A 22,949-nucleotide genomic window follows, 5' to 3' on the forward strand; every position below is an offset into this window, starting at 1 on the left:
ATGTTTCTGAAGAGGTGTTCGCTTCAGGTCAATGAAAATTCTATTGCTCTAGTAGAATTCCAGGCATCTGGCAAAATTCTTGGTCCACACTGGCCAAAGGAGGATTCTCCTGGTCTGAGGGGATCCCCACGTGGCTGGTTGATATATCAGGCCCTCCTGGTGACCACTTGTAAATCACCACCTCCTGGTCACTGGCAATCCCCAGATGCCAGAACTGCCCGGGGCAAGCTATAGGCTGCTCTAAGTTGTGCTGGGGACTAGCCCTCCCGGATGGTCCCTGTAAAGCCACCTTTGGCCCTGCACCCGAGGCTCAGCTGGACCATTGTATGTTTATTCTAGCCCTAGGTCACATACCTCCAAGCTACACAGTGTGCTTAAAAAATATTAAATGGTTAGTCTTAACAAATCCAACACCAATAAATCACCTTATGAAATCAGATTTAAGAGAAAAATCAGCTCCTGTTTCCCAGCCTTCCTTTGCAACTCATTGGCTTATGGCAGGGACAAAGTGACTTCTTCTAGGAGTCTCTGTATTTCACAAAGGGTTCATCATGTGTTCCTTCTTGCTGCCAGTAGGGGGCGTGGAGTGGGTCATCTCAGGGTTCTTTTACTGATTTTTTTGCAGATGATTAGGTACATTAATACAAGGGTAATTTTTTACCTGCTCACTTGGTTTCTGCGAGTTCCTTATCTATGAAATTTCTGGAGGATGAGATATTGAAAAACTAAATGTTGTACCTAATAGAAGCCTTCCAGCTGCAATGCATGCAATAATCAATTAATATTTAAAGATATATACTGAACAGAGTCTTAGGCCCCGATTCAGCAAAGCATATAAACCTGCAAATAATCCCATTGAAGTCAACAAAGCACTTAAGCAAGGGCTTAAGTTAAGGAAGTGCTTTGCTGAACTCAGGTCTCAATAAATATCCATTGCAATCAACCCTTCTATACAGAGATCTTACATTTTATTTTACCTAGTTAGATTGTAGAAGTATTTTATATAGGATCCTTCACATTGAGGACTACAAAATTTTCACACTGTTGAATTATAAGATAAAGAGCTAAGGAAAGTTTTAAAGCCAGAGAAGAAGCATCTTAGAGGGAAGGGAAAAGAGTTCCATATAAATGGAGCAATAGAAATGAAAGAATGACCCTTACTGCTCTCACCAGAGCTAAACTTGCACCCATCTCAAACTTTTGTCTCATTTTTTTTTTCTTTATCCTTTCTATAGTCTGGCTGGGACCAGGAGCAAAGGGACCAAGTTACCACTAGAAAAACTGTCCTAGTATTTCCAGCCTGGCTGGAAGCAGGAAGTTGTTTGTTCCCATGAGATCCCTCCTTTGGTTTTGCAGATGTAAGAAGTCTGGATATGTATCCAAGTGTTGGAGCCCCTAATGGAACCAAACCCAGACTCCAAACCTTCTGAGGTTAAAAATGTCCCAGGCGACCACCCTGTAGGAAATTAACAGAGGAGGCCAAGATTTGATCAAGAATTGAGCAAGCCAGTGGGGCGGAATAATAGGTCCTCTAGTGACTTACTGGTTGAATTGCACTGACCACCCACTTATTGTTTTGATTTGAGATAATCTTTTTTTCTTACATAAACCAGTTTTGATTGGCACAAAACTGTACTCCTAAACACATATCTACAGCCAAGTCTTTTGTCTATGTCCTACCCTCAAGTCTCTTTCCATAGGAAGTAGGTGAGCTAGACCATGTAACAGCTACCTACATAAAGCAGTGCTTTTTTGACACCATGAGATGTAAGCAGGGAAGTCTGGATGGCCAGGACAACCATGGAGAATTGGAGGATGCAGCTTTACTGTAATTTCATTCATTAAATGAAAATCATGGTAAGAAGAGTAGCCATTCTATGCCTCTAGCACACAGATCATGGGGAACCCAGAACTACTCAAGACTAAGGCCTGGTCCACACTACGAGTTTATGTCAGATTTAGCAGCGTTAAATCGAATTAACTCTGCACCTGTCTACACAACGAAGCCATTTTTTTCGACATAAAGGGCTCTTAAAACTGATTTCTGTACTCCTCCCCAACAAGGGGATTAGCGCTGAAATCGACATCACCGTTTCAAATTAGGGTTAGTGTGGATGCAATTCGAAGGTATTGGCCTCTGGGAGTTATCCCACAGTGCACCATTGTGACCGCTCTGGACAGCACACTCAACTCGGATGCACTGGCCAGGTGTACAGGAAAAGCCCCAAGAACTTTTGAATCTCATTTCCTGTTTGGCCAGGCGAGTTCATCAGCACAGGTAACCATGCAGTCCCAGAATCTAAAAAGAGCTCCAGCATGGACGGAACAGGAGGTAGTGGATCTGATCAGTGTATGTGGAGAGGAATCCATGCTATCAGAACTACATTCCAAAAGATGAAATGCCAAAACATTTCAAAAAATCTTTGAGGCCATGAGGGACAGAAGCTATAGCAGGGACACAACACAGTGCTGCATGAAACTTAAGGAGCTCAGACAAGCGTACCAGAAAACCAGAGAATCAAACAGACACTCCGGGACAGAGCCCAAGACATACCGCTTCTACGCTGAGCTGCATGCAATTCTAGGGGGGGCCGCCACCACTACCCCACCCCTGTCTGCGGACTCCGATGATGGGGTACTTTCCGCCATGCCTGACGATTTTCTAGATGGGGAAGATGAGGAGGAGGAGGATGAGCTTGTGGAGAGCACACAGCACACCGTTCTCCCCAACAGCCAGGATCTTTTTATCACCCTGACTGAAATACCCTCCCAACCCAACGAAGCCGGAGAAGGGACCTCTGGTCAGTGTACCTTTTAAAATATAATACATGTTATAAAAGCAAGCGTTTTTTAATGATTAAGTAGCCCTGAGGACTTGGGATGCATTCGTGGCCAGTACAGCTACTGGAAAAGTCTGTTAACGTGTCTGGGGATGGAGCAGAAATCCTCCAGGGACATCTCCATGAAGCTCTCCTGGAGGTACTCTAAAAGCCTTTGCAGAAGGTTTCTGGGGAGAGTAGCCTTATTCCGTCCTCCGTGGTAGGACACTTTACCACACCATGCTAGTAGCAAGTAATCTGGTATCATTGCATGACAAAGCCTGGCAGCTTATGGTCCCGTGTTTGCTGGCATTCAAGCAACATCCGTTCTTTATCTCTCTGTGTTATCCTCAGGAGAGTGATATTGTTCATGGTAACCTGATTGAAATAGGGGAATTTAATTAAGGGGACATTCAGAGGTGGCCGTTCCTACTGGGCTGTTTGCCTGTGGCTGAAAAGAAATCGTCCCCGCAGTTAGCCATGCGGTGGGAGGGGGGGGACATTGGTGCTGAGCTGTTCGTGTTTGGCTAGCAGGGATCTTCCCTGATACCAGCCACGCGGTGGGGTGAGGGGTAAAGCGATCATCCCAGACAATTGGATGCAGGGGGGTCAGTTTGATTTCTGCTGCTGCACGTTAACAGGAAAACCACAGCACTAAATGGCCAACTCAACATGCTTTGCTTAGTATAGGAGAGGAGGGCGCTTTATGAAGGTTGCAGCAGCCAAAAGACTATGGGTTACCATGGCTGCCTGCAAGCCGAATTCTGTTGCCCGGCACTGCATGTGTGATCTCTAATACCAAAGCCGCAGGCACTCAATATAAGATGCAAAATGCCACCTTGTACCAAAATCACATGTGCTATGTAATGTGACTAGTGTTGTTCACCGTGAAAGAGTATAGCCATTGTTCTGTAAAATGCATCGTTTTAAATACTTCACTCCCTTTTTTTCCTCCAGCAGCTGCAAATGTTTCAAGCCTCCCTCCTCCATCCCAAAGGCTATCTCAGATAAGGCGGCGAAAAAAACGTACGCGCAATGACATGTTCTCTGAGCTCATGCAGTCGTCCGGCACCGACAGAGCTGTGTGGGGGGACACAATAGCAGAGTACAGGACAGTGGCCGATGAACGTGAGGAGAGGTGGCGGCAGGAAGATCAGAGGAGATACAAGGCAACGCTGGGGCTACTGCGGGATCAAACGGACATGCTCCGGCATCTGGTGGAAGTTCATGAATGGCAGCAGGATCACAGACTGCCGCTGCCGCCCCTGCTTACCCACCCACCCTCCTCCCCAAGTTCCATAGCTACCTCACCCAGACGCCCAAGAACGCCGTGGGGGGGAGGCTCCGGGCACCAAACCACTCCACCCCAGTGGACAGCCCAAGCAACAGAAGGCTGTCATTCAACAAGTTTTAAAGTGGCCTTTTCCTGCCCTCCTCCCCTCCTCCCACACCCTATCCTGGCTACCTTGTGAGTTATCTCCCTATTTTTATAATCAATTAATAAAAAATACATGGTTTTAAATGATAGTGACTTTATTTTCTTTGCAAGCAAGCTGTGATCAAAGGGGGGAGGGTGGGTGGCTTACAGGAATTTAGAGGCAACCAAGGGGGCTGGTTTTCATCAAGGAGAAACAAACAGAAGTGTCACACAGTACCCTGGACAGTCATGAAACTGGTTTTCAAAGCTTCTCTGATGCACACTGCGCCCTCTTGTGCTCTTCTAACCTCCCTGGTGTCTGGCTACGCATATTCAGAGGCCAGGCGATTTGCATCAACCTCCCACCCCACCATAAACGTCTCCCCCTTACTCTCACAGAGATTGTGGAGGACACAGCAAGCAGCAATAACAATGGGAATATTGGTTTCGCTGAGGTCTGAGCAAGTCAGTAAACTGCGCCAGTGACCCTTTAAACGTCCGAATGCACATTCTACCACCATTCTGCACTTGCTCAGCCTATAGTTGAACAGCTCCTGACTACTGTCCAGGGTGCCTGTGTACAGCTTCATGAGCCAGGGCATTAAGGGGTAGGCTGGGTCCCCAAGGATAACTATAGGCATTTCAACATCCCCAACAGTTATTTTCTGGTCTGGGAAATAAATCCCTTCCTGCAGCCATTTAAACAGACCAGAGTTCCTGAAGACACGAGCATCATAAACCTTTCCCAGCCATTCCATACTGATGTTGGTGAAACGTCCCTTGTGATCCACCAGTGCTTGCAGCACCATTGAAAAGTACCCCTTGCGGTTTTATGTACTGGCTGCAATGGTGGTCCGGTCCCAAGATAGGGGTATGCGTTCCGTCTATCGCCCCACTACAGTTAGAGAATCCCATTACACCAAAGCCATCCCCTATGACCTGCATATTTCCCAGAGTCACTACCCTCGATAGCAGCAGCTCAGTGATTTCTCAGCTCAGTGGGCTACTTGGATCACAGCAGCCCCCACAGTAGATTTGCCCACTCCAAATTGATTCCCGACTGACTGGTAGCTGTCTGGAATTGCAAGCTTCCACAGGGCTATTGCCACTCGCTTGTGAACTGTGAGAGCTGCTCTCATCTTGGTATTCTTGCGCTTCAGGGCAGGGGAAAGCAAGTCACAAAGTTCCATGAAAGTGCTCTTACGCATATGAAAGTTTCGGAGCCACTGGGAATCATCCCAAACCTGCAGCTCTGTGAGGTCCCACCACTCTGTGCTTGTTTCCTGTGGCCAGAATTGGCGTTATACGGCATGAGCTTGCCCAAGTAACACCATGATCTCCAAATTGCTGGGGACTGAGGTTTTAGAGAAATCTGTGTTCATGTCCTCATCACCGCACTGCCATCACCTCCTCGCCTGGTTTTTCAGGTGCTGGTTCTGCATAAACTGCACAATAATGCGTGAGGTGTTTCCAATGGTCATAACTGCTGCGGTGAGCTGAACGGGCTCCATGCTTGCTGTGCTATGGATCCAGGGAAAAGAGCGCGAAATGATTGTCTGCTGTTGCTTTCATGGAGGGAGGGAGGGTTGACTGACAACATTTACCCATAACCACCCGTGACAAATTTTTGGCCCCATCAGGCATTTGGAGCTCAGCCCAGAATTCCAATGGGCAGCAGGGACTGCGGGAACTGTGGGATAGCTACCCACAGTGCACTGCTTGGAATGTCAATGCTTGCCACGGTATTGTGGAGACACACCGCCGAATTAATGTGCTTAGTGTGGACGCATACACTCAACTTTATACAATCTGTTCCCAGAAATCAACTTCTGTAAAATCGGAGTACTTTTGTAGTGTAGACATGGCCTAAGTTTCAAACACAACCTGAAAATCTCTGCAGCAATTGAAGCCCTTGCTATTGCAGTATTTGTGACTATTCCCATTATACTAAAATTCCCAACTTGTGATGGTTGCAGGAAGTGTTCCATTTCCATACACAATTTTTTTTGTCTTTAATGGATTTTCTATCATCTCAATTGACTGAAAGGGTCTCATGGGAAACTGCCCTGACTACAACTGAACACTCCCATCTACATGCAGACATCTTACTATTCATTATTTGTATTATCATAGCACCTAGAAACCTTACTCATTGACCAGAACCCCATTGTGCTAGGCGCCGTATAAACACAGAATAAGATGATGGTCCCTGCCCCAAGTGTGAGACTGTTGTCCAATTATATATTCAATCACATGATAGGAAAATTAAATGTAATCCTTTATACAGGTGCCAGGTGTTGTCAGCAGCAAAAAGGGCCAGGTTCAATTTTCTAGGGGTTCCTTCTAATGACTCAGCTAACACTGACTTAGGCCCTGCTCCAGAAAACAGCACCCTGAGCACCCTGAGCACCCTGAGCACCCTGAGCACCCTTGATGGGCAATACTTCCCCACTCACAAGCACTGAATCCAGGAGATAAAACAAACAGAATGAATTTGGGAAAACCAGCTAATTAATCCGTAAAACCCGCACCCCCACAGGGTGTTTTATCTGTAATCCGAACCTCAGTCCTCCTTTGGCAGTTGCTGTCCTGGGTTGCAGAAGGCCAAGGATGCCGGCAGGCCAATATTGTCAGGGCTGCTATGGGGGTTCTACCACCTGACCTACCTGGTGTGACTTCTGCTTTAATTGCTGGACAGGATGGCCCATGCTTTAGGTGGGCTGTGGCTTCAGCCTACGCTGCCTCAGCTCTGCTTCTGCCACCACCACACTGTGCTTCCCGTCACCTCAAAACTGGCGCTGTTGCTCTGCACCATCCGTCACCTCAACGCTGTCCTCAGCTCTTAGGAGAGGCTCAGTGATACCTAGGACTCTTAGTTTTCACCACCCCAGAGGTGCTCCCAGCAGAATATGGGAACCATTCCCCTCTGTCTCTGTCTTTAGCCTCTCTCACCCAATGGTGCCTGATATCAGCCATGGTCTGTGTGCCCTCAGACATATCTGAAGTAAGTTCCTAGTCCTTGTATTTCCCAACTGCCTGCCCCAAACTCAAAAATTTACTGTGCTTTACCCAATATGCCCCAAATCAGCATATAACTAAAATGCAAATGAGGCCTGGCCCGTTCAGTCAGTTCCTTTTGTTGTCCAGCAGATGCTGGCAAAGAGTTTATAAGCATGGAGTTTATAAGCATTTCTCAAGCAGCTCTGGGCCAATGTTCTACCAACGCATCAACAGGTGGCAATAGAGAGCTCTTTACTCTCTGAACCACAGGGCTTACATAAATGAGAACTGTTATGATGTTTTCCTTAAATTCTTTGCATAGGATGTCTGTCTGCTGTGCTAGACCAAAACAAGTTTGACCTGATCTCCTAAAGAGATCTGTGGGAGTCTTTAAAACTGTGGGGTGTTGATGCACCTGCCTCCTGTTGATAAGGTTTGGGGTTTTCAGGAAAAAATAGAATGAAAAATTAGAAAACTAATCAAGGAACACGAGTCAAGGATACCTTGGAAAGTAACTTTTCTTAGTATGAGGTCAAATGAACTCCCTGCATCTTGCAAACTGCTCTCAACACTGACAATTAAAATTTTATTTGTGTGCAACCACTTCCTGAGAAGAATTCTTCAGTAAAAAATAAAATAAAAACCAGTCCTTGCTCTCAAAATCTGAGGAGGCCATATGGGAGAATCACGTAACTGGGGCGGGTGCGGAAGGTCATCTAGAAACACTTGCTAGTGGTTGGGACAGAAAGTGGGAGAGTCGGCGAATGAGAGGTGACTCTTGAGGCCAAAATGCTTTGGGATTGTAACTTAACAAGGTTTCAATGTGCTCTGAATTACACTCCATTACTAGACAGGCTGGTGTTAAGTCACAATGACTGTTTGGGGCCATTAATTCCATACTCTACCCTTCAAAGGGTTTGTTCTGTTTTTTTAGAAGACTGAAAAAAATACTGCCTCATACCCAGAATCCTCCTTACCTCTTGACTGACTTGTAACCGTCTTTCCCCATCACCTCTTCCTCTTCCCGACAAACAGCCCCATAAAGCCACCAACAGCTGTAACTTTGCTATGAAGACCCACCTCAATGCCCTGCCCGCCAATCTTTCTTCTCCCTAGCCTTGCTCTTTATCTCTGCCATCATCATCACCATCATCCAGTCCATTCCCAATTAAACTTTCCCAGTATCATTCCAAACTGCTGCTATCACCCCCTAGCTTTTGAAAAACCCTTACTTGCCCCCTTCACTCGCTTTCTAATGTTCTCATGTTCACCCTTTCCTGTTTCCCCTTTCTGCCTGTCTCTTACAGCACAAGATCCTTGACGTCTTTTGGCTTGGTTTTGGGCCCTTTCACAATGCTGATTTTGCTCCTTTGAGTACTTAATGACAGATCTGTAAGTTTATTCCATGTCGCTGATCCCCCTAACACTACATATTTTTAATCCTTAATTTTGCACCCAAGGTCAGGGATAGTGCTGTCATCCTTGACCCCAACCCTCCCACTTTCCTCTCCTATCTCCCTTGTCTGCTTGGCCTTGACCCTCTAGAAACTTCATAAACTTCTTGTCCATCCAAAGTGTGACAGGTTGCCCCACTTTAAGGTGCCACCTGATGTTCTGCCAGCCTGGGTCCCCTTTACCCTATCTTGCTGAGTTCTAGCACACACAGAGGCCTGGCCACACCCAGCTGCAGAAAGACACAGACACTGAGATCAACTCTGGGAAGACTCAGCTTAAGGGACTTGCCCCAGCACTCAGGTGGCACCTTAAAGGGGAGCAACCCGTCACATAAAGATTCAAAATTATTCTGGTTTTTACAACTCAGTGGACTTGCTCCAGGCTACGTCTCCGATCAGCGACCCATGCCTACCATTAATACACTTACTGACTTAGACCTTCCTGTGCTGGTATCTTAGGGGTGTTGTTGCTAGATATACTACTACTTTTGGACAATAATATTATGGCCTTGCTGCTGATGCTTTGTCCATCTGTGCCTGGCCGTGAGTTTGCAATCTTTTCTATCGGACGCAGACCTTACCACCATCACCCATGCCTTTGTCATATCAAGGTTGGGCTCCTGCAATACACCGTAAATAAAGCTACAGCGTCCATCTATTCAGAAGCTGGTTCAAGAAAGTAGCTGCCCCTTAATAAGGTAGGGTACACAGTGCAGTGTAATTACTCTGAGATTTGTTATGAAAGCTCCTTGGTTTCCAGGGGGAGTTTAAATCATTGGTTTGGGCTGTGAAGCCTTAAATGGTCTGCATCCTGCCTACTTGAGGGGACGCCTCTTTCCCTGTGTGACAGTGGCACACATTCTGATTGGTCGAGGGGCTCAAGCTGGAGCTTCTTGATATGAAAGAGAAGGGGCTGCCAGCACGGTGTCCTCTGGCAGAGCACTGCAGCTCTAGAGGTTGCTTTCTTCTTTGGTCCAAAATAGCTTAGATCGTTGCCTTTCAGGACACTCTGCAAGGATCACCTATTTGCTAGGGCTTGGGGGACAACTGAGGTTTTCATGTGGGGATCCTGAGGGCGGTGTTGTTTAGTTACTGGCTGGGAAGTTTTATTTTAGCTTTGTGGTATGCTGCGGGGGGGTTATTTTGGATTGTTTATTTAATAATTGCAGGGTGGGACAGACATTTTTTTTTTTTGTCCTCCAGTTGACATTAGGAAGGATCAGGGCCTGCAGCAGAGCCAGTTGCTGGACAACCTAGTGAGGACATCTGGCCTATAGCAGTCTGCCTGATTGATTGGCGACACCGCCTGATTGGTTGGAAAAGTCAGCAGACAGGCTCTTACGCCCAGCAGCAGTTCAGCGGTCACTCCAAAGCATTCGCCCACAGCTGGAATAGCTCCTGTGCTTGCTTACACCCAGCCTTGCTTCAGGTAACCTGGTTCTGACCCTCAGCTCCAATTCTTGACCATTGGCTCTGGTGCCTGGCCTCTGACTCTGGGTCTGACCCTGGGCTCAGATTCCTGACTACCAACTCCTGCTCTAACTAATAGACCTCACTCTTTCTCTCACCATTGGCCATGACAGCTGACCTCCCAGGCACTGGCAGACATAAATAATGCCCCTTTTTTGAGTCTGTCACCGCATTAGTTTATGAAGACAGGTTTACAAAGGCGAAAGGTCACTACATCTACCTCTAAATATTTTTCAGCAACAGTGGATAAGGCATCGATTGAGCAGCCACAAAACCTTTCTTATACAATCAATATCAAATGTGGTACCACCTAGAATAGAGACAGAGTGTGTATTACAAGGAGTATGGACCGCAGATCTCAGAGACGGTACAGGAATCATAGGCGTACACACTTTTGCTTTTCGTGAACACGTGCCAGCTGCTTTTCAGAAAAAGCATTCTGGGCCCACAGCCAAAATGTGTCAAATCAAGAAACAAAACTGAAAAGGGGGCCCCAATCTTGAGAGTGCCTGTGGCAATGCCAGCCATAGAGAATGCAGAAACCCAGCAGAGAGGAATTTATACAAGGGTTGATTTAAAAAATGTATGTTTGTAGAAACCCCCCAGATTGAGTAATGTGTAAAGTCTCGAGAGGTAGGAAAGGAGGAACCAACCATACAGCTGGGTGCTTTCTTCCTCCTTTTAATTTTCACTGCATTACGAAGTATAGAGCTGGGAATTCTTCACCTGGAACAATGCTTTTGGCTGAGTTATTTATGGACTGAGAGAAACAAAAGCATAGGCTCTGTTCTGGGTCATGTGAGAGGGCCTGGCACGGCTGCTATTTATTGCCTTATGCAGCACCACCTGCTGTTAAGAATGCAGTACTGCAAGGGAGGCAGTCCTGCAGCTTCCAATTGAAATTGCAGGGAGAAGTGGAGATGGCTTGCTGGCTCTACCCCTTACTGGTTAAAACCAATGGACTCTAAAACTCATCCCTAGGTTCACTAACTTGCCTTAACCTGGCAGTTTAGCCTAGCATCTGGTGCGCATAGCAGTCTGGTGTAGCCTCCATGTTTGCTAGTCCTAGAAAGGATCTCCGACTTAGAAAAACCCAACCAGAGAATAATTGTCAATATCAAGCACTTGTTTCCTCCATTTCCTTCTGGCATGAGAGAATGGCACTGGGAAGTGATACATAAGGCTATGATTTAATCATGGATATTTTTAGTAAAAGTCATGCACAGGTCACGGGCAAGAAACAAAAAATCACAGCCCGTGACCTGTCCATGTCCTGTACCATAAATACCCCTGATTGAATCTTAAGGTGGAGGCACCAGCAGCTGGGAGGGGGAGCCCCAGGGCCCCCTGGCACTATCTGTTGGTGGGGGAAAACCTGGGGGGCCTGCAGCTGCTCCAGCCACCACCGCGGGGGGTGGGAGCCCAAGGGCCAAGCGCTGCTCAGGAGCTCCCTGCAGCTGCCTGAGCAGTGGCCAGTGCTGCTGGCCCTGGGGCTGCTCCAGCCGCGGCTGGTGCAACTGGCTGTGGGGCTGCCTGAGCAGCTGGCTCCTGGGGCCAGCTGCTTGGGCGGCCCTGGGGTCAGCCACACTGGCCACTGCAGAAGTCATGGAGGTCGCAAGAAGTCACAGAATCCGTGACTTCTGTGACCTTCATGACAAACACAGAGCCCTAGTGATACGCAATATAGTGTTAACAATTCCCTTGAACAGCACCATTTACTGAATGAACGAAAAAAGATTGTACAAAGGAAGTGGTGCTTTAAGAAGTAGAGCAAGGCTATTGCTTCTCAAGAATGGCTCCTTGTGTGTCAGGAAGGTGTGGTTTTGGTTTGTTATTTAATCCAGATATTGGGGTTGAGCAGTGTACTGTCAAACAAAGACTGGTGGGTATGGACATTTCCCCATTGGTACCTGAAGGTGTAGCTTGAACTGATTGTAGAAGTAATGTCTTGTTTTGTTTTTTAAAGTATAGGTTGGGTGTTGAACACTTGTACCTCTCTGGTAAAGACTGTTGGGGTGTTTCATATGTAACTCACTGTTCAGCATATGTTACCTGTCCCACTTCATATTTGATCCATGGAGGTTTAGTGTTACAGCTTCCAGCAACAGGACTTGACTCTCTAGCTAAAGATGCAGTGGCTTGTGCTTTCAGCTCTGGAGATCCTTGGTAGAGCAGGTCAGGAATTTTACAGTGAAATGTGTTTTGTCTAAACATGTCGATTCATAAAAACCAAATCTGTTGGCTGGAAAGGGTCGGTTTCGATGAATATCCCAATTTGAAAAAAGTTTCTAAATGTCCCATTTTGATTTTTTCTAAATGAGTTTTCATTTTTTTATTCAAAAATGGAAATTTTAGTTAACTTATACTTAAAGCTTAATTTTCTTTAAAAAGTTTGAAAGCAAAATCAAATGTTTGACCTGATTTTTTAATTTATTTATGAAATTTTTCAAGTTTCCCCCTTCCTTCTCCCTCCCCCTCACCCAGTTTCAGGATGGAGAAAAACTTCTACACACATGAGAGAGGCACAGCTGTACCACTGCAGCTGCGCCGCTGTAAGGTCTCCCGTGTAGCCGCTCAATGCCGGCAGGATCGAGCGCTTCTGCTGCCATAGTTAAACTTGGTGGTAGCTGTGTCAGTGTGAGAGCATCTCCCGCCGACACAGCACTGTCCACACCGACGCTCATGTCCGTGAAATTTACGTCACTCAGGGGGAGTGGGGGGATGTTTTCACATCCCTGACTGACAAAAGAGCTAGTTTCAGAGTAACAGCCGTGTTAGTCTGTATTCGCAAAAAGAAAAGGAGTACTTGTGGCACCTTAGAGACTAACCAATTTATTAGAGCATAAGCTTTCGTGAGCTACAGCTCACTTCATCAGATGCATATCGTGGAAACTGCAGCAGACTTTATATACACACAGAAATCATGAAACAATACCTCCTCCCACCCCACTGTCCTGCTGGTAATAGCTTATCTAAAGTGATCATCAGGTGGGCCATTTCCAGCACAAATCCAGGTTTTCTCACCCTCCACCCCCCCACACAAATTCACTCTCCTGCTGGTGATAGCCCATCCAAAGTGACAACTCTTTACACAATGTGCATGACAATCAAGTTGGGCTATTTCCTGCACAAATCCAGGTTTTCTCACATCCCCCCCACCCCCATACACACACAAACTCACTCTCCTGCTGGTAATAGCTCATCCAAACTGACCACTCTTCAAGTTTAAATCCAAGTTAAACCAGAACATCTGGGGGTGGGGGGGTAGGAAAAAACAAGAGGAAACAGGCTACCTTTCATAATGACTTAGCCACTCCAAGTCTCTATTTAAGCCTAAATTAATAGTATCCAATTTGCAAATGAATTCCAATTCAGCAGTTTCTCGCTGGAGTCTGGATTTGAAGTTTTTTTGTTTTAAGATAGCGACCTTCATGTCTGTGATTGCGTGACCAGAGAGATTGAAGTGTTCTCCGACTGGTTTATGAATGTTATAATTCTTGACATCTGATTTGTGTCCATTTATTCTTTTACGTAGAGACTGTCCAGTTTGACCAATGTACATGGCAGAGGGGCATTGCTGGCACATGATGGCATATATCACATTGGTGGATGTGCAGGTGAACGAGCCTCTGATAGTGTGGCTGATGTTATTAGGCCCTGTGATGGTGTCCCCTGAATAGATATGTGGGCACAATTGGCAACGGGCTTTGTTGCAAGGATAAGTTCCTGGGTTAGTGGTTCTGTTGTGTGGTATGTGGTTGTTGGTGAGTATTTGCTTCAGGTTGCGGGGCTGTCTGTAGGCAAGGACTGGCCTGTCTCCCAAGATTTGTGAGAGTGTTGGGTCATCCTTTAGGATAGGTTGTAGATCCTTAATAATGCGTTGGAGGGGATTTAGTTGGGGGCTGAAGGTGACGGCTAGTGGCGTTCTGTTATTTTCTTTGTTAGGCCTGTCCTGTAGTAGGTAACTTCTGGGAACTCTTCTGGCTCTATCAATCTGTTCTTTACTTCTGCAGGTGGGTATTGTAGTTGTAAGAAAGCTTGACAGAGATCTTGTAGGTGTTTGTCTCTGTCTGAGGGGTTGGAGCAAATGCGGTTGTATTGCAGAGCTTGGCTGTAGACGCTGGATCGTGTGGTGTGGTCAGGGTGAAAGCTGGAGGCATGCAGGTAGGAATAGCGGTCAGTAGGTTTCCGGTATAGGGTGGTGTTTATGTGACCATTGTTTATTAGCACTGTAGTGTCCAGGAAGTGGATCTCTTGTGTGGACTGGACCAGGCTGAGGTTGGTGGTGGGATGGAAATTGTTGAAATCATGGTGGAATTCCTCAAGGGCTTCTTTTCCATGGGTCCAGATGATGAAGATGTCATCAATATAGCGCAAGTAGAGTAGGGGCTTTAGGGGATGAGAGCTTAGGAAGCGTTGTTCTAAATCAGCCATAAAAATGTTGGCATACTGTGGGGCCATGCGGGTACCCATAGCAGTGCCGCTGATCTGAAGGTATACATTGTCCCCAAATGTGAAGTAGTTATGGGTAAGGACAAAGTCACAAAATTCAGCCACCAGGTTAGCCGTGACATTATCGGGGATAGTGTTCTTGACGGCTTGTAGTCCATCTTTGTGTGGAATGTTGGTGTAGAGGGCTTCTACATCCATAGTGGCCAGGATGGTGTTATCAGGAAGATCACCGATGGATTGAAGTTTCCTCAGGAAGTCAGTGGTGTCTCGAAGGTAGCTGGGAGTGCTGGTAGCGTAGGGCCTGAGGAGGGAGTCTACATAGCCAGACAATCCTGCTGTCAGGGTGCCAATGCCTGAGATGATGGGGCGCCCAGGATTTCCAGGTTTATGGATCTTGGGTAGTAGATAGAATATCCCAGGTCGGGGTTCCAGGGGTGTGTCTGTGCGGATTTGATCTTGTGCTTTTTCAGGAAGTTTCTTGAGCAAATGCTGTAGTTGCTTTTGGTAACTCTCAGTGGGATCAGAGGGTAATGGCTTGTAGAAACTCGTGTTGGAGAGCTGCCAAGCAGCCTCTTGTTCATATTCCGACCTATTCATGATGACAACAGCACCTCCTTTGTCAGCCTTTTTGATTATGATGTCAGAGTTGTTTCTGAGGCTGTGGATGGCATTGCGTTCCGCATGGCTGAGGTTATGGGGCAAGTGATGCTGCTTTTCCACAATTTCAGCCCGTGCACGTCGGCGGAAGCACTCTATGTAGAAGTCCAGTCTGCTGTTTCGACCTTCAGGAGGAGTCCACCTAGAATCCCTCTTTCTGTAGTGTTGGTAGGAAGACCTCTGTGGATTAGTATGCTGTTCAGAGGTATTTTGGAAATATTCCTTGAGTCAGAGACGTCGAAAATAGGATTCTAGGTCACCACAGAACTGTATCATGTTCGTGGGGGTGGAGGGGCAGAAGGAGAGGCCCCGAGATAGAACAGCTGCTTCTGCTGGGCTGAGAGTATAGTTGGATAGGTTAACAATATTGCTAGGTGGGTTGAGGGAACCATTGCTGTGGCCCCTTGTAGCATGTAGTAGTTTAGAAAGTTTAGTGTCCTTTTTCTTTTGTAGAGAAGCAAAGTGTGCGTTGTAAATGGCTTGCCTAGTTTTAGTAAAATCCAGCCACGAGGAAGCTTGTGTGGAAGGTTGTTTTTTTATGAGAGTATCCATGTTTGAGAGCTCATTCTTAATCTTTCCCTGTTTGCTGTAGAGGATGTTGATCAGGTGATTCCGCAGTTTCTTTGAGAGCGTGTGGCACAAGCTAGTGCAGACAAAGCCTCAGTCTCAAACTCACAGGACAGGAAAATGTTTCCTGCCAAGCCCTCACCTCTCATTCAATCCCTAAGCGAGAGGGTGGTTGTTGCAAAAATAGCTAAACAGTGACTTACACATGCCTGCTGCAGCACGGAGAGTCCTCTCCCGGCGTTATCTCTCAGCTTCCATAGATCTCCCGGTGCTGGGAACTCAGGGCACGTCTATGTAGCCTGCAGCAGCCAACCTCCCAGCCCAGGTCAACCGACTTGGGCTAGCACGGCTCGGGCTAGCGGTCTAAAAAGAGCTGACATTGCGGCTCAGACTGGAACTTGCAACCTAAGCTTCAGAGGCTGAGCTCTAGCCCAAGCTGCAACTTCAAAATGCATTGATACGTGGGTTTTTGGTTTTTTTTTTAATGGCTAAGGAGAGCCCTGCTAGCCTGTTGACCTGGACTGGGGGGCTTGCTGCTGCAGGCATACCTAAGAGGCTCTTGGCTGTCCTAGATACCCTTGAAGGGGAGCAGGGCTGAAAGCTGGCACAGTATGGGTAGAGCTGAACGCTGCTGCTTGAACAGACACAAAGGTCCAAACGCAGCCTGAGCATGTGGCTGAGGAGAGAACCAGCCGAGCAGGCTGGGTTGAAATAGCTTTGGTCCTAGAAGTCTTAGATACACTCATGGGAATAGATAGTAGATAGTTAGAGCAGCTGGGGGCAAAGGGAGATATGCAGGGGAAGGTGGCTTGGGGGGAAATGCCTTAATTTGGTGTCAGCCAAAAGCTAGAAGGGTGAATGCAGGGTAAAAAAAAGCCTAACCTGTCAACAGGAATTGACTGACTGTGGCTAAAGAGCATCTGCACAAGATGCTGGACTCATGAGCAGCTGCACATATTTGTTCCAGCCAGTCCGGCTGAGAGGTGCAGCCTTTGGAGCAGGAAGGGCTGAACAGCACTTTGAGTGCAAGGACAGATGCCTGATGACCTGGTGGAGGCTGCAGTTTGCATTGCACACAGGCCTTGGCCACACCGCTACCACCTGTACCTGGAATTAAGGGGATGAGGCTGGAGGAGCAGCTGGGGCTGCTTTTTCACAGGCTGTGTTGAAATTCTCCTACTTGGTGACTAACCAAACATCTCTGAGCTGTGGCCAGGAATAGAGGTGACTCCCACTGCCATGCTGTTCAGCTGAGAGGCACCTGGCATATAGGACACCAGATTTGCTGCTCAGAGGTAGCCAGAAGCTAGAGGTCTTCCTGTGTGAAGCATGGAAGTGAGTAATGATATGAAGAGGTTTCACTCACTGCAGGCTCCCCTTGCAGCTTCCCTTCCCTCAACCTAGCTACCGCCTCTGGGGGAGGTGGATTTACTCCCCTCCTCTTGCACTAGTAAGCACCTACACTGTAGCATTTTAAGTGTAGACATAGCCAAAGAGTGTAGGGCTGTTCACCTCCACTGGCTGCCTGCTACTGAGCTGTTCTATTCCCCTTTGAAGCTCCTTCACCAGCCTGTGCATGTGTTGCCTGGGCTCAAAGAAGCTCTTTAACCACTTCCCTTCTGGTGCAGGGTTTGTACACTCCTCCCCACCCCCCGTCCACCAGGACTGCAGGAAATACATAGAAAGCCAATGGGCAAAGTGGACATCGCAAGATTCCATTGGAACCAGAACACTTGTGGTTTGAATGAGACCAGCAGAGATAATAGGACCATTCCTTTAAATCCAGACAATCCTGATACAGTCTGACAGCTGATGACCTGCCAAGCAGAAATGGGCATGGGCTGATAAGGAGAGAGTCCTTTTTAAAAACCAGTAAATGTAAGAAGGGGAGGAAAGTAAATGATTAAGTCCAACAGGTTTGAAAGTTTCCTCCTGCATGAAAGTTGCTCTTTAATATGAAATGCTCCTAAATAAGCTGTACTGCTAGAGGGAAGGGATAACTAAACAGAGGAGAGAAATGCTTGGCTGACAATGACAGAGAGAGGGAGAATAGAAAGGTAACATGCAATCCATCAAGAGGGCAAGTTTCATTATTCACTGCTCCGTCATTTTGCTCTGAAGTTTAAATGTTGTGCAGGATGCCATTTGGGATTTATCATTTTTAAAAAGTTTTTTCTTATTGAGAAAGGGAGCAAAATATTTTCACTATTACTCAGTAACAAAGCGGGCCTCTCGGCAGCTAGAACATCCAATCTTATCATGAAGAAAGCTGGGACCTTGCTCTCCAGTTTAGATGATCAAATACGTGACTTATGTTTGTTTTTCATAACTGGCCATTCAGTAGCATTGGTGGCCGGTCCTTGAAACTTACTATATATGTATCTTGATCATCCGCTCATCCCTTTAAAAAAATTCATGGTGACTTAAATCAGGTCCAAGCATAGAAGCAAAATGTTTCATTTGCTGCAACACCCGTGCTTCATACCTCTTCCTCCCAGGGCTGCCTAATACCATCGGGTGAAAGTCTGGGATGCTTCCTATTTTGTTGGAAACAGCTCAGAATGATAAAATTATAGTGACTCCAGGTAAGACTAATGTTTAGCACTGTACAAATATTACCTTCCAAAATGGGAGATTGGTATTAAATATTATGCCCATTTTCCAGAAGGGGATGCTGAAGCAGAGAGATGAAGTGACATACTCAAGACCACAGTGGGAATCACTATTTGGAATTCAAGGCTTCCAGGCCACCTCTTCCTTGAGACCACACTGCTTCTCTGTTACTTCAAGCAATGTGCTAGTGACTTACTCCAGATGGGGCCAGGCTGGTGTCACATTGTGCAATCCACAACAGGGTGGGCTGTGTGTCACCACCTGCCCTGTAACCCTAGGTGCCTTCAGTGTTCTGCTGATGTGGCTCACAGCCTGGAGCTAGCAGACAAGAATGCATGCAGTATCTGTGTAGTAAGCAGCTCTGGCTCAACACTCTGGTTCCAGCAGCCGGCTTGTTACACCCCAGCCACACTCTGGTATCCACCAGCCTTGGTTACTACTGGCGATGTGACCCCAACACACTCCCTGTCCCGAATTGCCCCAAAACCATGATCTCTGCAATGTCCAGCCCTTTCCTGGGTCATTCAGAGGAATAATAAGGTTCCTTTGCTCCTTTAAAGAGTCAGCACCCAGCAGCTTGCCACATTAACTGGAGATAACAATTACTTCAATTCAAACAGCATTGAGTTGGTTTAGATTAAAATATAACAAGTTTATTAACAACAGGAACTAGGCTAAGTGATGCCAAGTAAAAGAAACAAAGATAGAGATGGCTGCAAGCAAATAAAAGTCAAGAACACATCCAAAATTTTATCTTGTTGAAGATGGTTTCCCTCACCAATTGCTCTTTGCCTGGCCTGGTTGACTTTCTCTCTCTCTTTCTCAGGACCTTCTGCAAAAGTACGGAATCCTGGTTCCCCTTGTCTTCCTAGGTGAAAGATAACGTGTGGCTCTTAACCCCTCTCTTCTATAGTCCAGTGGACCTTTAAAATGGATTCTTCTGAAGTTCATTCAAGCCCTGAGAAGAAGACATGGAGTGGGGTGGGCAAAGGAATCTCATGCTGGTTTCTTCACTCGCTGTTGTTTGCTAAAATGCAAATTGATCTGTTTCTGCTTCAAACGAATGGCCATGTGACATGTGATTGCTAATCAACTCTGATACCTGGCTGGGGGAGGGTGGGGATCTTGGCTTGTCCTTTGTCTGGGAGGACCCTGTTTATCCACACGCACACACACACACACACACACACACACACACACCCAGCTTGTCTGGTAAACACAGTTTAGTCTGACATTTCCTTCATATTTGTATGGTCCCTTGGTTGTTTATCATACGCACACCATGCAAGAATATTCATGATCAGTGTGTTAGTTTTCCAATGATACCTTACATTACACATAGCAGATGCAGAATATAACATTAATGAGTTAGGGTTCACTGAACTGGTCGGGCCTGCTGAAACCCACTACCTGACACCAGTGCATCTCTTGCATGGGGATGCTGTTAGGGTCATAGTTGCCCAATTCAGTTTTTAATGTAACATTGCAGTTTTGTATTGCATTAGATTCTGGAAAATACTTGGGCTGTAGATTCAGGGAAATTTATCTCTCCTTGTCCCCACCCTACAGAGCCACTTATCCTAAAGCTCTTCTATTTCAGAAGGCGTTTAGCCAGAGCTTTTAAAAACCCTGAGATGATTTGAAGAAAATGTTAACTGTCCATACTAGGTGGACATAGTTACTCTCTCTGAGCTGAACCCATCTCAGAGACTATTATTATTGTGTTCCACAAGTGCTTAGATACCTCAAATGAGATCAGGGTCCCATTGTGCTTCACGCTGTACATACATTGTACAGTCTTTGCCCTAAAGAGTTACAGTATAAACAGACCAAGGGTGGGCACCATTATCTCCATTTTACAGATGATGCTGTGAGGCACTGTGCTGGGAAGGAGTCAAGGGGAGGGGAAGGAGCTAAGGAGCTGCTTGGACCGAGGCAGCTTTGCCTTGCCACACCTGCCAGGCGCATGCAGGCTGGAGGAGGAGCCGAAAAGGGGAGCAGAGTAGCTCACTTGCAGGCTGCCAGTGGAGTCTTGGGCCCCTGACTGTTCATGGTTTACTCAAAATACTGAGGGAAAAGGACTCAAGACTTTTGCAAGGTGTGAGACAGTTTATTTAATTTACTTAGTTTACATGCCTTTGCTTCTCCCTCTTGTGTGGGGAGGCTGGTAGGCAGTGATCCAGGGAGCACTCTAGGGTGCACGGCTCAGCCACTTATGGTCTGGGCTCTGGTTTGGAACCCAGTGCAGACGGGTCCGGGTTCCCCTACCTGTGCTTCATGGGGCTGGAGGGAAAGAGTTTATCCCTGATACCAGAGACTCAGGACTAGGAAAGTCCCGTATCTCAGAGGCTTGGCTGGGTAAAGCCTGAAGCCCCTTGCTGGGCAGCAGAACTAGCCTTTGTTGGACTCTTGACCTACCCCGGAAGGAATGGACACAACTTGTGGCCCAGCTGGAGTGCCGAGTTACAAAAGGGGACAGACTACAACAGGGCCGGGGAGGCAATCAACAGGGGCTGTCAAGACAGAAGAGTGCCTGTCATGCTTTTGCCTATTCACTATGTGGCACTTGTGGGGAGCAGACCCCTTCACAGGCACACAAAGATTAAGTGACATGCTGAAGGCCACATGGAAAGCCTGTGGCAGAGCCGGGATGTGACCTTTGATCTCAAGTCCCAGGCCAATGTTTTACCAAGAAGACTATCCCTCTGCTTGCTAGTTTAATGTATGGGTGTTTAATATAAATGTTTTGCCATTGCAGAGTGTCGGTGATTTAGTAAGCTATGCAAACAAATGACCAATGTGCTGTTACTTTATCCGTGTTAATACCAAGCCCTGTACTCTATAGCGCTGGAGTGGTGGATATATGCAGCACTGCTGAAGCCAATTAATCAGTAGCAATACTCAGGAACGAGGGAAGAAATTAAAGCTGGACACTTTGCTGGATTGATTCCCTTATGTGCTAAACTTGAACAAATATGTTCCAGTCAGTAGAAGCCTGGGAAGCCAGTACTCAACCGTACAAGACCAACTGCTGTAAGGCAGATAAAAAGAAAAATAGCAAAATGCCAGACACAGGCTACAGTGGCTGGAGATCATCTGTGGAGGAGGGAAATATTCTTTAAATGATGAAGGAGACAATAACTCACAAGAGGCAGATTCTCCAGTGAATCATGGGATGCTGCCTCCAATAAGTCAGCAGAAATATGGGTCTGGAATTTAAAGGCACTCATCCATCAGTGATTCTGTTTATACAGATTTATCTGTATAATTTTTTCTACTGTTTTTATATATTTATAGGTCTGAAGTTTTAGTTTACCTGTGGGTGGCACTCTAATTTTAGAAGCAGTGGTGACTATGAAACAGAGCAATTAACCCTGTGACACCAGGACTTTTTTTCCTCCTGGCATGTATCCTAGGGTCAGAAAACATTAAACTTTTTCAAGCTTGAGAGCCACTGGGGCTGCTAAAAACATAAGATGTGTGAAATCAGAGGGCTCTGAGTGACCTTGTTTTAAAAGCGATGTGTTTTGGGAGATTTAGGCTGGAGCTCTAAAAGAACCCATGTCCAAATTACAGCTTTTAATACCAGAGAGATGAGGTGGGTGAGGTAATATATTTTATTGGACCAACTTCTGTTCTTGAGAGAGACAAAGATGTTACCTCACCCACCTCGTCTCTCTCTAATATCCTGGGACCAACACAGCAACAAAACCACTGCAACTTCTAATACTGTCAAGGGAAATTGTTGTATGGGCCCCAGTGCAGCCAGGTACTTAAAACATTCATTTAACTTTAAGCATTTGTACAGTGTCATGAATTCCAGTGGGGCTGCTTGTGCTTAAAGTTACAATGGTTTCCTAGAACATATTTGTGATCAGGATCCCAGTGACGGCCAGCTGAAGTCACTCAATTAAGGTGAACTGCAAAAAATGGGGTAGACAATCCCCAAAGCTGGTGGATATTTTCAATATTTAGATTTACTAAGTCAGCATAAAACAGCTTCATTACCTCACTGGTTGCCCAGAAGCCAACAACACAGTTCCCTTAAAGTGATCCAGCCTCAGGCCTCCATCCAGGTACCCAAGTCAAATATGATGAAGATTTCTGAAAATCTTATTTTACCATATAAAATAAATGGTTCTACCAGTCCTAAAGGATCAGACACATTATCTCCCAGGTTAATGAATGTTTCAGATCTTACCCAAATACACGCATACTGCCAATTCTTATTAACTACACTAAAATTTATTAAAAAACAAAAGAGAGAGAGAGAGTATGGTTAAAAGATCAGCATATATACAGACATGAGTTCAATTCTTGAGGTTCAAATTCATAGCAGAGATGGTGAGCTTTGTAGTTGCAAAGAGTTCCTTTAGAATTTAGTCCATAGGTTATAGTCCAGTGTCCAATATCACATTCAAGGAGTACCAGCAAAACTGGGATCTCAATCTGGCAACTCAAACTTCCCCTGATGAAGCTTAAGCTGATCTGAGATAAGAA

At 46.2% G+C, this 22,949-nt stretch overlaps 1 protein-coding gene across 1 annotated transcript; it reads left to right on the top strand.

The window, feature by feature from the left end:
- The first annotated feature begins 1,271 nt into the window (after window positions 1–1,271).
- Window positions 1,272–4,322, top strand: LOC140916910 (uncharacterized). The gene is made up of 2 exons (XM_073358806.1): window positions 1,272–2,801; window positions 3,777–4,322. Exons 1-2 carry the CDS (start codon window positions 2,432–2,434, stop codon window positions 4,289–4,291), a joined length of 885 nt encoding a protein of 294 aa, XP_073214907.1. The 5' UTR covers window positions 1,272–2,431; the 3' UTR covers window positions 4,292–4,322.
- Window positions 4,323–22,949: the final 18,627 nt, after the last annotated feature.

Source organism: Lepidochelys kempii, chromosome 9 (genome assembly GCF_965140285.1).
Source record: "Lepidochelys kempii isolate rLepKem1 chromosome 9, rLepKem1.hap1, whole genome shotgun sequence".
Taxonomy (NCBI): Eukaryota; Metazoa; Chordata; order Testudines; family Cheloniidae; genus Lepidochelys; species Lepidochelys kempii.